This window comes from Aquarana catesbeiana, linkage group LG02, assembly GCF_042186555.1.
Source record: "Aquarana catesbeiana isolate 2022-GZ linkage group LG02, ASM4218655v1, whole genome shotgun sequence".
NCBI lineage: Eukaryota > Metazoa > Chordata > Amphibia > Anura > Ranidae > Aquarana > Aquarana catesbeiana.
The window spans coordinates 267,755,766-267,774,669 of NC_133325.1; the positions used below are offsets into that span (position 1 = coordinate 267,755,766).

Genomic DNA, 18,904 nt, shown 5'->3' on the forward strand with positions numbered 1-18,904 from the left:
GGATGAGGCCCTTCTCCCCATCAACATGGGGACAAGGTGCTTTGGGGGCTACCCCAAAGCACCCTTCCAATGTTGAGGGCATATGGCCTGGTACGGTTCAGGAGGGGGAGCGCTCTCTCGTCCTCCCCTCTTTTCCTGCAGCCTGCCAGGTTGCGTGCTCGGATAAGGGTTTAGTATGGATTTTTGGGGGGACCCCACGCCATTTTTTTTATTTTGGCGCGGGGGTTCCCCTTAAAATCGGTATGGATTAGAAATGTAATTTTGCTGTCAGACTGTTCCAAACACGGGAAACATGCGCCACTTTACAGGCATACTATAGACACCCCCCAGGTACGAAATTTAAAGGAATATTACACTTTTATTGTTTCACTTTAAGCATTATTAAAATCACTGCTCCCGAAAAAACGGCTGTTTTTAAAACTTTTTTTTGCATTGATTAAACCAGGTCCCCAAACACTTTTTAAGACAATACCATGCATATAAGCCTTTAAAATTAGCACTTTTGGTTTTTCATGTTCGTGTCGTATAGACTTAAACCGTGTTCGTGTGTTCGAACAAATTTTTTGCCTGTTCGCATGTTCTGGTGCGAACCAAATGGGGGAGTGTTCCGCCCATTCCTAGTAGAGAATATATAATACAGTGTAGTGTAGAGAATATATAATAATGTGTAGTGTAGAGTATATAATTATAACACAGTGTAGTGCGGTGTATATAATACAGTGTAGTGCGGTGTATATAATACAGTGTAGTGTGGTGTATATAATACAGTATAGTGCGGTGTATATTATACAATGTAATGCAGTGTATATAACACAGTGAAGTGCAGTGTGTAAAATATGGTGTAGTGTGGTGTTTATAACACAGTGTAGTGAAGTGTGAATAACACAGTGTTGTGGTTCTAATGAAGTGTTGGTGTGTACAACACTTCTGTGTCACCACGGATCCCATTTTTTTTTCATTAATAATTGTTTTTTTTTGCAGTATCAGGTTCTGTTGTTGCATTAATAGTACTTCCCCTTCTGTTTCACAGGTGTTATTCCTTCTGTATCGACACAGCAGTGGTATACTTTTTTTTTTTTTGGCGGCGCAGCAGCACTAAGAATATTTAGGGCATAATTGCTGTCCCCCCCCTTCTGCGTCACAGGTGTTCCTCTTTCTGCATCAGCAGTGGCTCCCTTTTTTCCTTTGGGGGCTTTTTGATTTTTTTCCATAATTGCTGTCCCCTCTTCTGAGTCATAGGTGGTCTTCCTTCTGAGTCACCACTGTTTGTTTTTTTTGGTCTTTCTTAACTTTTTTGCACATTTATTTTATTTCTTTTTTTCAGCAGTAAAAAAAATTCTGCAAAATTGCTGCACATTTTTTCTTTATTAAAAAAAAACTACAATAAAATGGTTTGTAGTGCACCAAGCACAAAAGTATTGCAACCAAGCACCATATTTCCATCCCACACTCTATAATAAAAATCCCCCCCAAAAAATTCTCATCATGTCCGAAAGGCCAACAAGGAGAGGCAGACGCTCACAGGCCACTAAAAGAGGGCAAGCAGCCTCTGTGTCTACAGTGAAAAGTGATGGTCGCAGACATGTTGCGTACTCTGCAGGCGGGAAACGCTTCTTCTTTTTTTCTGGTGCTGGCCATGGTATTGAGCCACAACATGCAAAAGAGGCCCAATTTTTCTGCACCTGTTTGACAGGTGCATGTAATTTCACATTTTTTCTCATTTTTAACAGCAGGGCCCTTCCTGCACCCAGCAAGAGTAACTGTCAGGGGTTACAGTGTTCAGGCACCACCAACACCCAAGGCCCAATTTTTCTGCACCTGTATGTAAACTAAAAAAATTGGGGAAAAAACAGCATGGGGGACTTCCCTACCGCCGCATTGTAAAATGACGCCAGCAGGAACACTCCCTCCCTCCTGCAGCCCCTCAGAGTATCTGTTTCCAGCCCATTAGACTACCCAAGTACCTATCTGCAGCCCATGTCTCATAGAATATATGTTGGGGTGTTTTTTTTCCAAAATGGGGTCATTTTGTGGGTAATTCCTCTGTCCTGGTGCTCTGTGACCTTTCCAAAGTGTGATAGGTAGGAATGGAATTATCTGTGTAATTTATGCTCCTAGAATGCCTGATGGTGCTCCCTGCATGTTGGGCCTCTCTTTGTGGCCAGGCTGTGAAAAAGTCTCACGCATGTGGTATCGCCATACTCAGGAGGAGTAACAGAATGTATTTTGGGGTGTAATTGGAAGTATGCTTATGTCGTGTGAGAAATAATTTGTTATTATGACAATTTTGTGTAAAAAAAAATAAAAATAATTTCTTAATTTTCCCAAGAATTGTGGGAAAAAATTAAACTTCAAAAATGCCTTTTACTAAATACCTTGGACTGTCTACCCTCCAAAAAGGTTGTCATTCGGGGTATTTGTACTGTACTGTCCTAACATTTCAGGGCCTCAAGTACATCAGGCGTGATCAATTTTTTATGATTTACACTATAGCTTGTGGACTCTATAACTTTCACACAGACTAAATAATATCCACTTATTTGGGTTATTTTTACTAAAGACATGTAGCAGTATACATTTTGGCCCACATTTATGAACAAAAATTACTTATTTGCAAAATTTTATAATAGAAACTAAAAAAAAGTGTTTTTTTTCAAAGTTTTTGCTTGTCATTGTTCAAAATGTGGGAGCACTGAAAGCTGAAAATTGGTCTGGGCAGGAAGGGGGTGAAAGTGCCCTGTATTGAAGTGGTTAAGGGGAAGCCTATGAAAGAATTAAGAAAAAAGGGGGCAAATACCTCTTCCCAACAACCCTGGGCTGTGGTTGTCGGGGTCTGCGGGCAGTGAGCTTATCGGAATCTGGAAGCCCCCTTCAACAAGGGGGCCCCCAGATCCCGCCCCCCTATGTGAATGGGTATCGAGTATATCGTACCCCTACCCAGTCACCAAAAAAGTGTAAAAAAGTAAGAAACACAGTAAACAGTTCTTAACAAGTCCTTTATTAAAAAAAGAAAAAAATGTCCCTCGATGGATCGTCAATCACATCGCTCGCAAAAATAGGAAAAAAAAAAAGCCTGTTGTCATCTCTTGGGAGGCCATCGGCTGTCTGCCTTGTCACTGCTTTGACAGCTCTTATATAGGCAAGGGGTGGGGCCACCCTGCTACGTCACCCGTTGGCACTGCCCCCTTCTGACATAACATGATGTCATGTAATCACAATAAGCGTATATTGATTGGTTTGTGCAAAAGTTAAAGCGTCTACAAAATAGGGGATAGATTTATGGCATTTTTATTATTATTTTTTTTTTACTAGTAATGGTGGTGATCAGTGATTTTTAGCGGGACTGCGACATTGTGGCAGACAGATCAGACACTTTTGACACTTTTTTGGGACCATTGATATTTATACATCGATCAGTGCTATAAAAATGCACTGATTACTGTATAAATGACACTGGCAGGGAAGGGGTTAACACTAGTGGTGATCAAGGGGTTAAATGTGTTCCCTGAGAGGTGTTTCTAACTGTGGGGGGAGGGGACTGACTAAGAGTAAGGAGAGATCGCTGTTTCTAATCACTAGGAACAGATGATCACTCTGAACTCCCCTGTCAGAATGGGGATCTGTTTGTTTACATTGACAGATTCCCGTTCTGGCTCTCTGTGGAGCGATCACGGGTGGCTGGAGGACATCGTGGCCCACCAGCCACGCGCATTGGCTCCCCCGCCATGCCGAGGGCATGCACGCGCCCACTGTAGCTGTTAAAGGGACCGCCGTACAGCTACAGCGATTTGCAGGAACAAGCCGACCTGCCGTTGTATAATGATGACAGCTGGTCGGCAAGTGGTTAAAAATGATCAATTTAAAGTACCCGGGTCCCCATACACTTTTTATGGCAATAACGTGCATATAAGCCTTTAAAATTAGGACTTTTGAATTTTAAAGCGGGGGGACCACCTATCTATCGTTTTTTTTTTTTTTTTAGTTCATTCACAAACTTTTCTTCTCAGCATTATATACTCACATTTTGTGTGTAATATGTCCGCCTGTGTCAGATTTCGTCGGAAAGAATAACTTATATTATTCACTGCAGGCGGTTTCCATCTTCATTGTGGGCATTTGAAGCCCACAAGCATTTATTTCCTGGATGTGGTGAATGCTGTGCTCCCAGCATTCACTGCTCATTCTCGCACATGCTCAGTGGCATCCTGGGAAGCCTGAGACTAGCTCCCAGGATTCTGTGCGGAGTCTGGGAGAGGCTAGAAACACGCCTACTCCCACGGGAGGAGAACCAGGAAGTGCAAAGAAGAATAGAAAAATAAAAGGTAATTACGGCGATTTAATTTTTTTTAAACGGTATGTCAGCATCTAGGCAAGGAAGAGAATACATACAGATATTGTTCAAAATTTGGGTGGAACCCCGCTTTAATGTTTGTGTCCCATAGACTTTAATAGAGTTCGCATGTTCGCTAGAACTTTTTGCCTGTTCGAGATGTTCTGGTGCGGACCGAACTGGGGGGGGGGGGGTGTTCGGCCCATCCCTACTAATCTTTCCTTTTCTGCAGTTGGCGACAATACCCAGGGCTTCCTTGTATGGAGGAGCATATCTGTATAACCTGAGCCACCAACACCAATAATTTCAGCTCCGGCTGTGGATGAGCAAGGAGTGGTGAGGCAGTGCTGGTCAGATGAGTATAGGGGATAGGGAGAAGCCCTTTGCAGAGACACTATCACTTTGCCCTACATGGGCAAGGCAACAGTGTCTCTTTAATACACATGTCAGTGGAATGTGAAGAAACATCATGTTCATATAAGTTTGCAAAATATTCAAACAGGCTTCCAATGTGGGCACCTTAATAGGTATGTGAGTATTTTTGTGTTTTCGCTGCATAGCTCCTATACAAATTTGACACATACTTCAGTTAGATAGATATACTGTAGTTGTAAACGCAAAATACAAGCAGACATACACATGACATACACATGAGTAAACGCTAGTTAAAGTGGTTGTAAACCCTCTAATATACCCAGTGAAGGGACTGGCCTCAGGTGATACACAGAGACAAAACAAATCCTCCGACATAAATTGTACCTGTTTATCTGCAGTCTTCTCTTCTCTACATCCATTTAAAATGCTGAATTTATAAAGCTTGTCAGAGAGTTTAAAAAACGGGGGCGGATAGCTGAAGTTACACTCAGCAGAGCTTAGTAGACTCTATAGAGGGATATGATTTGTTCATATTTCATGTCTGAGGTTTACAACCATTTGAACTTTATTAAAACCATTTGAACAATAATATTATGACGTTATATCATGCCATATTGGAGAGGAAGGGAGAGGCTGAAGTGAATGTAATTCAAGTCATAAATAGGACACTTTGAAGCTGTATAGGCCATGGGAGCTCTCACTTACATATTTTTAGAAATATTAGTCAGTGAAAGTAGGGGAGGAAGAACTACAAAGAAGATTCAAAGATATCAAATATAAGGGTATTTACATACATTTACACACAATAGAATTAATAATGTTTGGTTGATTTCCAATTTGCCGGCCATTTTTACACAAGTAGAAATATAGCATTGTGCTGTTGAAATTGATATTTTAATGTATCTGTCTATTTCTCCATATGCATACGTATATTTATAAGCAGGGCTTTTTTTCTCAGAAAATAGGTGCAGGAACTCAACCATGACCCGCAAAACCCCCTTGACCCCCACACACATCCTCCAAACAGCATCAAATACTGGGTGTGGTCATATCTCACTAACAGTGGGAGGGTTTTAAAGGGGCATTAAATACCAGGAGTAGATTATGTGCAGAGTGCAGAGTTCATTGGTGCGCTACATGCAGAGTTCAGGCTTGTACTATACACAGAGTACAGAGTTCCGCCTTCTTCCATAGCTGTTTACCTCTGCGTCCCCATACACATCTCACTTTCACCCCTCTTCCCAGCTGGCTTTTGGACCTCCCGGCACACTGTAAATGGCTCTGCCTCTCTCACTTACCAGGAGGTCATCCCGTGTGGGTGCCAGCATCTGCACTGCACCCCAGGCACCCACATCCCCCTTGTCCCCATCCTGCACTCAGTGGGAGCCACTAAGGTGACCAGATTTGTGGGGACTGCTGAGAGACACGCTGTCACTTGTAAACACAGAAGTCGGACTTTGTGTTTACAAGTGATAGTGCTGAGCAGGGAGCAGAGGGCCTGAGCCAGAGGTGGTGGAACTGAGTTCCACCAAGTTCCAGCTGAAAAAAAGCCCTGTTTATAAGGTACTAAATGGGAAGAGTGTCAAATCTAGAAAATAAATGCCTACCTAAAACTACAGTTATTATCCTTGCCTGTACTTACCTTGAGCCCAGTGCAGTTTAGTACAATCTGACTGTTTCATATTTAGAGAAACCCCTCTAAAATTAGCTTAATGATCTACTACTAATAATCTATGGTACGTTTCTATTATCTTTTGGGAATGCTCTTAATTTACGTATATTGTTTCCTTTAAGAATAGCTGTTTGTGAATAGATTATCGGTTATTAAACTAAGCAAATCCATAATGTCATATGTTTTGCAAGGAAGCGGTCTAGAACCATTTTAATTAAAAATGAAATTGGATGTTTAGGTGGATATATACTTATTTATTGTTCCAGTAACTGAGATCGGACCAAAATGTTGATGAAATAACTTCAATAGGAGCATTATAAAACTTTTGTTCAAATTACCAAAAACCCTGGTATGCGGTTTACTAACTGGCTATTTTTTTTTTATATTTAATACTGAACAGTTATACACTGGGTCCCATGTCATGATTCACCATACCAATTTTAAAAAGCATTCATACACTGTATTGAGTTTTGTTTACCACACCAGTTTTTTAAAAGGAAATTCAGATCTCAATATTATTAATAGTTCCTGGGCTTGAACTGTCATTGAATTGATTCCAAGCTAAATACAAAATATTGTTTATGACATTTTTATAATATTTACTTTCAGCCAACAGGTTTGCTATAGGCACATTTTCATGTTTGCCAGGCTAACTTTCACTGCTTTCCTGAAAGAAACCCATGGACTCGATGTCTTCCGGCAGCCCGCGATCATGACGAGGAGAGGCAGAATGAGGAAGTGCCTATGTAAACAAAGCATTTCCCTGTTCTGCCTAGTGACATGACAGGCATCTACTGCTCCCTGTCATCAGGAGCAGTGATCTCTGTAATGTCCTAGGTAGCCCATCCCCCCTACAGTTTGCACACGCTGAGGGAACATATTTAACCCCTTGATTGTCCCCTAGTGTTTAACCCTTTCCCTGGCAGTGACATTTACACAGTAATCAGTGGCTATTTTTAGCTCTGATCGCTGTATAAATGTCAATGGTCCCAAAAATTGTGTCAAAAGTGTCTGATCTGTCCACCGCAACATCGCAGTTCCGATAAAAATCACAGATCACCACCATTATTAATAAAAGAAATTATTAATAAAAATGCCATAAATCTATCCCCCATTTTGTAGACGCTATAACTTTTGCGCAAACCAATCAATATACACTTATTATGATTTTTTTTACCAAAAATATGTAGAAGAATACATATCGGCCTAAACTGAGAAAGAAATTAGATTTTTATATATATATAGATCTATATATATATATAGATCTATATATATATATAGATCTATATATATATAGATCTATATATATATATAGATCTATATATTTTGGGGATATTTATTATAGCAAAAAGTGAAAAATATTGCTTTTTTTCAAAATTGGCGCTCTATTTGTGGGGAAAAAAGGATGTAAATTTTGTTTGGGTACAAAATCACACAACCACAAAAAATGGTCAGGAAGAGGGTAAATGGGATTCCACTTTGCACACAGCTGCATGCTATCTCTCTTTGAGGTTATATGGAGTTTCAGTTACAGAGACAGTCACAAAGAGAGCAGCTAGACAAGTTAAGCTTTCTTTTTAGAAAAGCTAGGTTGCTCTGCAGTAACAGTGCCATGAATGAACTCTGTACTAAAATACTTAATGCTGTCTAAAACACCTTCTGCAAGCAGCCCCCCCCCCAACCCCCCTTCTTTATATTTACCTGAGCCCGATCTTGAATCAGAGATGTGCACAAGAGCAGCTGCTCTCCGGGCTACCACCTTCCTCATTGGACAGAGAGGCAGCAGCGAGAGCCATTGGCTCCTACTGCTGTCAATCACAGGCAGTGAGGAGAAATTGGGGGCAGGGCCAAGCCACGCTCTGTGTGTCAATGGACACACAGAGCTGGCTCAGGAGTGAGCAAGCACGAGTGCCTCTATAGCAAATGAATTGCTATAGTGGCACTCAGCAGGGGGGTGAGGAGCCAGGAGCATCAGTGGGGGACTCAAGAAGAGAAGGATCAGGGCTGCTCTGTGTAAAACTATTACACAGAGCAGGTAAGTACTGTATATCATGTTTTTTATTTAAAAAAATACCCTTAGAATCACTTCAATAATACAAATTGATAATAAAAAAAAATAAAATATAGTTGACATAACTATATTATAGTTTCATTTTAAATGCATTTTGCCAAACATGTAATTTTTAACATTTTATGCAGATATTCTTATTGTATTCTTATTGGATTTTTAGATTATGTATTACCCATAGCTGTACCCAGGTACATGTGTCTACGAAACACTCTGTAAACAGAAGTTTGGTTGTGGATTTGATGACAAAATTGTGTTTCCTTCAGAAATGTTTCTGCTCATTTTATTTAACTTTATGTATCAAAATGTAAATGTAAGAATTTGTATAAGCCCTCTGTAGAATTTGAAATGAGCATGCTCTTTATTTACTTCTTTTGTGTCCAATAGAAAAACACACAGTTATAAAATATTTTATGAGGATTTTTGATGGTAGAATAATATTTTCCTATTTCTCCTTATAGGAACTTTTACTATATAACAATGTTGAGAGACCCAGTGTCCAGATACTTAAGTGAATGGAAACATGTCCAGAGAGGTGCAACCTGGAAGGCATCCCTCCATGTTTGTGATGGAAGAAGCCCCACCCCAGATGAGCTGCCAACGTGTTATCTTGGAGATGACTGGTCTGGAGTCACACTGCAAGAATTCATGGACTGTAGCTACAACCTAGCTAACAATCGCCAAGTCCGCATGCTGGCAGACCTTAGCCTAGTTGGCTGTTACAACTTAACTTTTATGAATGAAAGTGAAAGGAATGACATTCTTCTACAGAGTGCCAAAAATAACCTTAAAAATATGGCTTTTTATGGCTTGACTGAATTTCAAAGAAAAACACAATACCTGTTTGAGAGAACATTCAATCTCAAGTTTATTTCACCATTTACGCAATTCAATACCACCAGGGCTTCAAATGTGGACATTGATAAATGGTATCGTGAAAGAATAAAGGAACTTAATTATTTGGATATGCAACTGTATGAATATGCTAAGGACCTTTTTCTACAACGTTTCCAGTACACCAGACAATTAGAGCATCAGAGGAAAAGAGAGAAGAGAAAGGAGGAAAGACGACTTCTTAGAGAACATAAATCCCACATTCTGCACAAGGAAGAAAGGCCAACAGAAACTGCCACGACTGAAGATTATAATAGTCAAGTGGCAAGATGGTGATATTGTCAGGTTTTTCATAAAAACAAAAAACAAAAAAAAACACTATAGGGCAATGAACATTCATTTGTTATCAAACATTTTTTTAATCTTTTCAATTTGAACTTTTCAAGCCTAAGTGATTACGTCAACGTGGTTATTTCAAAGTAAATAAAAAGTCAATAAGACAGGAAATAGTAAAAGACTTTTTGAGTATTTCCTGGATGCATTGCACTTATTGTCATTTTGATTTTTGGAGTGTTACCATAATATACAAAAAATATTCTTCAATCTTCTTAAACTACTTTAATTTTGTGACATGATCTTTGCTGACATCATACATTGAAACTTCAGATGTAAAATGTCAGCATCACACACACAGGTAAAATTGTGAAGATGTCAAATGGACTATTGTGATTTCTTTAAACTGCTTGTTTCCTTTTCTTTACAGTAGATTGAAATACCTTTTTTCAATGTGTACAGTGTGTGATAAAATGAAAAGAAAATGTTGTGTTTCACAAAGTTTAACTCTACCTTTTTTTTTATTATAAAAAACTTCCTCCCCCTCCAGTATTAAAAAAATTACAACTCCCCTCTCCACAGTCATGGTCTCATCTCCCTCCTCTGTCAGTCCTCTTCTGGGTTGAATGATTGTAAGTATTACTCAACCCACTTCTTGTGAGCCCAGACAATCATGGACACACCATTTGGAGGTGCATTATCACACAGCCTAGGCTCAAAATACTAGTGGCACTCACATGTCATTATTCGAGTGCCCTCATGTTGTCCAGAAGGAAGGACCAAGGAGAAGAGAAGGGATCCATGATGTCCATAGACCAGCGTAAAAAAAATGCAGATTTAAAGATATGTATAAGGCTTTTTTTTTTTAAGTGTCCAGTCGATGTTAGGGAGAGAAAAGGAAAAAGAAGATATATAAGAGTTATACTTTATGGAAGTTATTCTAGATACAATCAGCAGTGCAAAAAACAGCAAACATAGAAAATGTGTGGCAACTTATGCAACCAATCACATTTCAGGTTCCTTTAATTATTAATATGAAAAGATGACTGAGTTGTTACTATACTATAGGCCACTACTCTGTTCTCTTTGCACTGTTTTATTTAATAGGCCAACAGAACTAATTTTATATTTCATGTGATGCTCTGTCATGTTTTAATGCTGAGATAAAATACATTTGAACATATTCAAATGTTTTCTTCAATGAACCCATATATATTCATTAGTACAAGAGATTTATTAATGACTGTCTAAATTACCTATAAGATATAGGTTTTACTTCTTGGATTTATGCAGCTTTATAATAGTTACTACATTAATAAAAGTATTTTAAAAAGGAAGCAGTGTAAGTATCTGAATTCCAATTTGCCTCCTGAAACCTACTGTACAGTCTGCACAGTAGAGCTCAGAGCAGGTGCAAAGAGCATGCTGCAAAAAGGAATGCCTAGTATGACAGAGAAGAGCTTATCCATGTACTGCTTCTAATTTCACTGTCCAGTCACAGAGTGGGGGTGTTGAAGAAACCTGTAAGTTAAAGTGACACTGCAGCAGAAAAAGATCAGATCTCCTCTCATGCTAGACAGGACTGTGGTGAGGTGGACAGAAACACAAATCATCTGACATGTAAATGAGGTGTAAATGTCATCTGAGTTCAGCTTTTAGTGTATTGAGGAAGCACTTCCTGTACACATGACTTAAACCCATGCTAAAAAGGAGGTATACTCTGGATTTTCTCAATACAGTCAAATTTTACAGGAGCATAACATGTGTCATAAAAACTGTAATACTACACGAAGCCTTACATTGAAAAATAACCTCTAAAAATATCAGCAAAGATAATCCTGTGTTTTTTGCTTTACTTTAACTATATTTGTAGCATCTTTAGACGTCATTTTAAAAAAGTTTGTTTAACAGTACATTCCCAAATAATCTGTTTAAAGCACAAATATCAGCTTTTATCATTAGGTTCTAAGTTAAAGTGGTTGTAAAGCTTAACGGTTTTATTCCCTTATAAAATTATCTGCATTAGCACAAAAAACTTTCATAATAACCTCCCCCCAGCCCTCCTAAATACTTACCTGAGCCTGATCTCGATACAGCGTTTTGCCCGAGAGCAGCAGCATAGCTCTCTCTCTCCTCAAAGGACCATTGGCTGCTTGGCTGCTGCTGACAATGAAATCCTGCAAGGCAATAGCTGGAGGGGGGCAAACCTGCACTGTATGTGTCAATAGCATGCATGTGTGCCTCCATAGGAAGCAGATTCCTATGGTGGCACTTGGAGAAGATGAGAAGCCTAGAGTTTTGGCGGGGGACCCCAGAAGAGGAGAATGGGGGCTGCTCTATGTAAAACCATTGCACAGAACAGGTACTTATAACATGTTTATTATTAAAAAGAAAAAATTGAAACTTTGCAATCAGTTTAAGAGAGAGGTGAGAACACTGAATATGCTCTCTATAGGAACCGATCCGTTTGTCATCTATTTCCACCCAGCTCCTTAAAAATGTGGAATTCTTCTATATATTTTATTACTTTTACCTGTAAACTGATTCTCATATTCTGTTTTTTGTCTTTGTAATATTAATAAAATGAAGAGGCAAGTGACATTTTTCTTACTAATACGTGTAATAGCAGACATCTTGTGAAGTCAGCTCTTAGGCTGGACAAATGAAGAGAGGAATATGAAGGCTGCCATTGTTGGTCGTCTTCTTAAGATGTTAGCTACCTGGCTGTTATGCTGATCCTCGTGCAGTACTTTGAGTCACTCATCCAGAACAAGAATAAGATTCCAGAACAGGAATAAGGGACATCTTATATTTCATACTAGATATATCTTGAGCAACACTATCTTGAGCAACACTATCATGTCATGGCAGGTTCACTTAAAGTCATTTAAGGAGTACTATACCTCTACCTACTAAGTAAGTTTATGATTTTAGACCTACAAAGTGAAACGGGCTAACATAAAATTCACTTGTGTGTGTGGACATAAAAAAAAAAATATATATATATATATATATATATATATATATATATATATATATATATACACACATACATATACAGTATCTCACAAAAGTGAGTACACCCCTCATATTTTTGTAAATATTTTATTATATCCAAATTGGGCCCAATTAGCCATTTTCCCTCCCTGGTGTCATGTGACTCATTAGTGTTACAAGGTCCCAGGTGTGAGTGGGGAGCAGGTGTGTTAAATGTGGTGTTATCCCTCTGATTCACTCATACTGGTCACTGGAAGTTGAACATAGCACCTCATGGCAAAGAACTCTCTGAGGATCTGAAAAAAAAGAATTGTTGCTCTACATAAAGATGGCCTGGGCTATAAGAAGATTGCCAAGACCCTGAAAACTGAGCTTCAGCACAGTGGCCAAGACCATACAGCGGTTTAACAGGACAGGTTCCACTCAGAACAGGCCTCGCCATGGTCAACCAAAGAAGTTGAATGCATGTGCCCAGCATCATATACAGAGGTTGTCTTTGGGAAATAGACTTATGAGTGCTGCCAGCATTGTTGCAGAGGTTGAAGGGGTGGGGGGTCAGCCTGTCAGTGCTCAAACCATATTCCGCACACTGCATCAAATTGGTCTGCATGGCTGTCATCCCAGAAGGAAGCCTCTTTTAAGGATGATGCACAAGAAAGCCTGCAGTTTGCTGAAGACAAGCAGACTAAGGACATGGATTACTAGAACCATGTCCTATGGTCTTATGAGGTCAAGATAAACGTATTTGGTTCAGATGGTGTCAAGCGTGTGTGGTGGCAACCAGGTGAGGAGTACAAAGACAAGTGTGTCTTGCCTACAATCAAGCATGGTGGTGGGAGTGTCATGGTCTGGGGCTGCATGAGTGCTGCCAGCACTGGGGAGCTACAGTTCATTGAGGGAACCATGAATACCAACATGTACTGTGACATACTGAAGCAGAGCATGATCCCCTCCCTTCAGAGACTGGGCCGCAGGGCAGTATTCCCACATGATAACAACCCCAAACACACCTCCAAGACAACCACTGCCTTGCTAAAAAAGCTGAGGGTAAAGGTGATGGACTGGCCAAGCAGGTCTCTAGACCTAAATCCTATTGAGCATCTGTGGGGCATCCTCAAACGGAAGGTGGAGGAGCGCAAGGTCTCTAACATCCACCAGCTCTGTGATGTTGTCATGGAGGAATGGAAGAGGACTCCAGTGGCAACCTGCAAAGCTCTGGTGAACTCCATGCCCAAGAGGGTTAAGGCAGTGCTGGTCTGTGTGTTGAGTTATTTTGAGGGGACAGCAAATTTACACTGCTATTACATTGTAGCAAAGTGTCAATTCTTCAGTGTTGTTACATGAAAAGATATAATAAAATATTTACAAAAATGTGAGGGGTGTACTTACTTTTGTGAGATACTGTGTATATATATATATATATATATATATATATATATATATATATATATATCAGTGAATTTTCTCTTCGCTTATATTATTTTGCTTTAGAAAAAAAAGTGCAAACATTATAGAGATTCTAAAAAAAAAAATCACATACAAATTCAGGTTTTGAGGATTTTGTTCAATTTATTTTATAAACAAAATCAATGGATAAATTAATTAGTGTGCCATTATGTACCTGGTCAACAATAAATTACTATCCATTATTATGTACATGGTCATTATAATAAAGATGTGTAAAGAAAGAAAAGACTTTGCTATGATTTCTCTTATGGTTTATTTTCCATAAATTGATTTTTATTTTCCACATTATCTCAGCATGTACTGCAATCCTCCCTAATGCAGACTCCTCCAATGCAGTTTTGGATGCCAGAGTCGATCTTTTTCAAGCTTGTACAATGATGCTCTCTACTGTTCAAAATATGGGAGTATATGCTGCAGCTAAAGTGCCCATACAGCACATTTTGAAGGAAGCCTGCAGTAGGAGAAATGTGGCCATTTCAATTGTAGTTTTCCTTCTGAAAATACTATTTACCCAGCTGTCTCTGACTTCAAAACTTTTTGAGTCACTAACCTAGAATAGGTATCCAGCCAGTCAGAGTGAAGATGGAATTCCTGATCAACAAACTTTTAACATGTCTGTGCATCAGAAGTATAAAATCTTTTGAAATAGCATGGCAGCTGAGTGACTAGATTTTATGAAAAGAAGAGGCAGCAGCTGCAGTCACCATAATGTTTCATGATACAGGCCTACATGTTTTTTTTTTCCTGATATGTCACATCATATAGCACCAGTATAATTTTTCAGTATTGTTTAGATTTTGGACTTAAAGTGGACCTAGCATCAGTAATACAGTATTTTTTCATGTGAAGAACATGCTATGTAATGTGTAAGTATAAAACTTTACAGTTATTAGTTAGCTCTTATAGAGATCATCATACTCCTCTTAATAATGCCTCCGTATCGTTTTCTTATGCGAAGCCAAGCATCATCATTTTCAGGCAATATCTAAGATGATCATCTAATTCCTGAGACAAGGAGATTCCTCATTCTTTTTGTAGTAAACTGATGGCAGCATCTTAGCCCAGGCAAATTTACCAGATTGGGAAATCAAGGTATGTTTTTTAAATAAAAAAAGGTCCAACATAAAAGGCATTTTGGGCCAAAATTTCTGGCCTTTCTTCGTTCACTTTGTAGCACACCTTCTGCTCAAATAATGCTGAAGGGCCATAAATCTGACCCATTTACGATTGTGTCAGGCACTAAACAGGGATGTCCGCTTTCACCTCTATTATTTGTAATAGCTATTGCAATGCTGGCTATAGCAATATGTAATGATCCTGAAATCCTGGGTGTGTTAAGCAGAGATCGTTCCCGTTAATGTGTTCTGTTCGCAGACGACTTATTGCTGTATGTTGCTTCCCCTCATACTCCCTTACCAAACTTGCTCCAATTATTAAAGTGCTTTGAGAAGATCTCTGGGTTATTGGTTAACTGGGAAAAATCAGCTATGAATGTCAATTTAGCAGATTCGGTAACACAACATTTGCAATATTCTTTTGCCTGGCAACAGGTGTCGCTCCCATACCTAGGTATTAAGCTTACCCCTCATTTATTGATGCTTTATAGAGCTAATTACCCAGCGCTTTTTAGTCAACTTCTTGCGGATGTACAGACATGAACTAATATATCCTTTCCTGGATGGCAAGAATTGTATTACTTCCGTACCTTACCAATAGCGGTGCCTTTGGAAACAATCTGTAAATTTTCAAGCCAGAATCTTCAACTTTATTTGGGGAACTAAGGGTAGCTGCTTGGCACGCACTGTGATGTATGCTCCCAAAGACTCGGGAGTTCTGGGAGTTCCGGACTTTTGTAAAAATTATTTGGTGTTACAGTTAACCCAAATGTGCCAATACTATTAACTAATATTATCAGCCGGATTGGGAATCTTTGGAGGCCCAAGCTTGTTCCCCCATACCTATAGAGTTAGTGCTTTGGCTCCCTTACAGACTTTTCCAAAGCTTTATTAAGCCTGACCCTTTCTCACTCCATAGGTTTATAGGACTTTTCCCATAGGAGGTGGCCCCTTCGGTCTCCTCATATTCCAATTGCTCCCCTTTTAACATTCCCTTGTTCCCACCAGGTCTGAAATATCAACAGTTTAGGTGGTAGATAAGGGGATTATATCGGATAGACCAATTTTTTGATCATAAGGGCATACACTCCTCATCGTACTTTGTGCAGCATCTAATAATGCCACCCTCAGAAAGTTTTTGTTTACAACTTCTGCATTACTTGCACTCTCTTCAAAAACAGAGCTCTGACCTTGCCACACAAATGATATTTGAGAATAGATGCTTGCAACCTATATTGCAACAAGGGTGTATTTCGATGATGTATAACATATTCCTTGCCCCGTCCTATAAATTGTCCTACCAACTGGCGTGGGAGAAAGACCTTAATTTAGACCCTGATGAAAAGGACTGGCCCACTTGGAACACTCGTGTTTATAAGGGTATTATGAACGTCGCCTTGGTAGAAGCAAGCTTTAGGGCCGGTTCATACTGCTGCGTGGTGCAAGATTGCATGTGATTCGCACTGCACTTCAGTGCAAATCCCATGCGATGTCCGAGCAATGTGATTTCAGCCATACAGATCATATGGCCAAAAATGCATCGCATTCGGACTAAACTCACACAGGACCCTTTTTTTGGTCTGCACCAGAATCAGATCGCATGGGTGGTCAGACCTAGGCAATCCGATTATTGTCCCAACTGACAGTTCTCAGTGCGATATGCGAGCTGAAATGGTGGTGATTAACAATGTATTGACAATCCCCGCAGTTCGCATATGGCATTGTGAACTACCGTGCGAGTCAGGTGGGATGCGGGAACCCGCAGTGGATTTGTAGGGTTCCCGCATTGCACAAGTGTGAACCTGCACTTAAGGTTTATTCCAGGTGGTATTTTGTACAAGAACCCCTCTCAAAAATGTTTCCAGGAGTCTCACCCTTATGCTTTCGGGGTTGTGGAGAGGTGGGGAGACACTTTTATATCTGGTGGACATACCCTAAGGACATACCCTAAGGTTAGACCCTTTTGGGGACGTATTCACTCTATATATATATATTTGATCACAATAGCTAATAGATGATATCCAGAGACATGCGCAAACCCTAATTCACTTCATATTTTTAAGATAGCTGTTGCAACAGCCCGAAAGAGTCCAGTAATAGACTTGGTCCTGCTGAAATGCAAGGTGACCTGGATCATGCTCAATGAGATAATTGTGAGTGTCTTAGACAAACACTTTTTGAAATGGTATGGAAAACCTGGTACACTTATTTACAATTACCAGATGTCTAATGGAAATAGAACATGTGGATCTTCTGGATGGACAAGGCTCTCTCCTTTTTTCTTTCATCTCTCTTTTTTTTTAACTCTTTCTTTTTTCTCAGTTTCCTTCTCCCATCCTTGTCTTCTTTCTTTTTTGTTAGCAACAATGCTGCTTTTAATATGGTATTATAATTCCCTCGTCTCTAAGGGATAAATATCCCCACATAACGATAACGTATTTTTGTTCTAGGTCTATTATCATTGTCCCGGAATGTGTTGGAGGTGTATAATGATATTGTAATTGGTTTTCTATTTTGTACTTCTAAAAGACATTCTTTTCTTTATTGTTAAAAATCAATAAAAAAACGATTGAAACAGAAAAAAGGTCCAACTTAAAAAAATAAAATAAAATGATACAGTTACTGTATATTTAATGAAATTTTTCATGCAGACATGTAAAGTTACTGAGCTCTAAGCAAAACACAAAGATCAACAATAAACCTGTGGACTAGAAACCTGTGCCTGATTTTTAAAGAAAATGTTATTCAATAAAGTTTGTGTCAACTGCACAAATTGAAGTCTGTCTTTCACAAAGTCACCCACTATCAATGTCACACATTATTAATACATGCAAAAAGGAACGCTTTAGATCCACAATATTCATTATACACCTTTCTCTCAACTGCGGAGGGATATATTTTGGCTCAGAAAAAGAATGCAAAATGTTAATATGCATTGGGGGTTATTTACCAAAGGCAAATCCACTTTGCACTACAAGTGCACTTGGAAGTGCAGTCACTGTAAATCTGAGGGGTAGATCTGAAATGAGGGGAAGCTCTGCTGATTTTATCATCCAATCATGTGCAAGCTAAAATGCTATTTTTTATTTTCCTTGCATGTCCCACTCGGATTTACAGCGACTGCACTTCCAAGTGCACTTGCAGTGCACCTGTAGTGCAAAGTGGATTTACCTTTCGTAAATTGCCCCCATTGTTTCATATTTCCCTGACTAAAACAGAACATTTTTAAACATTTTGTTTGCCTTAAACATAATAAATAAAGAAAGGAATTTTAGAAGAAGAAAGGGAAACCTAATCTTATCTTAAAGCCCTTTTCTATGGAATTATAATTTGGTTCCAGCATGCATATGTATTATTTACATAGTTAGTCTGGTTGAAAAAGTTCATCTTGTTCAACCAAATTTCTTTGGAGAAGAAAGATATGGCTATATGGTATAGATTTTTAATACTCTAGGGTTGATTTACTGAAACTGAAGCATGCAAAATCTGGTGCACCTGTGCATGGTAGCCAATCAGCTTCTAACTTCAGCGTATTCAATTAAAGTATAACTAAAGGCAACATTTTTTTTTTGTTTTGGATAGAGTGGAGAGGGATTAGAACACATGTCCGTTTTTACTGCTGTCTGTGCCGCTGTTAGGGAGATTCACCCTCTCTACTTGTCCTCTTTACCATTATCATTGAAAGTGAACGTAAAAGAAAATCCCACATTTTG

At 39.2% G+C, this 18,904-nt stretch overlaps 1 protein-coding gene across 1 annotated transcript in view; it reads left to right on the plus strand.

Annotated features, from left to right (window-relative positions):
• Positions 1–12,226, plus strand: part of HS6ST3 (heparan sulfate 6-O-sulfotransferase 3) — a 959,379-nt gene extending 947,153 nt beyond the window's left edge. Inside the window, exon 2 of the mRNA XM_073614385.1 lies at positions 8,907–12,226. Within this exon, the coding sequence (XP_073470486.1) occupies positions 8,907–9,615 (709 nt within the window). The 3' untranslated portion in view covers positions 9,616–12,226. The remainder of the gene's footprint in view (positions 1–8,906) is intronic.
• Positions 12,227–18,904: the final 6,678 nt, after the last annotated feature.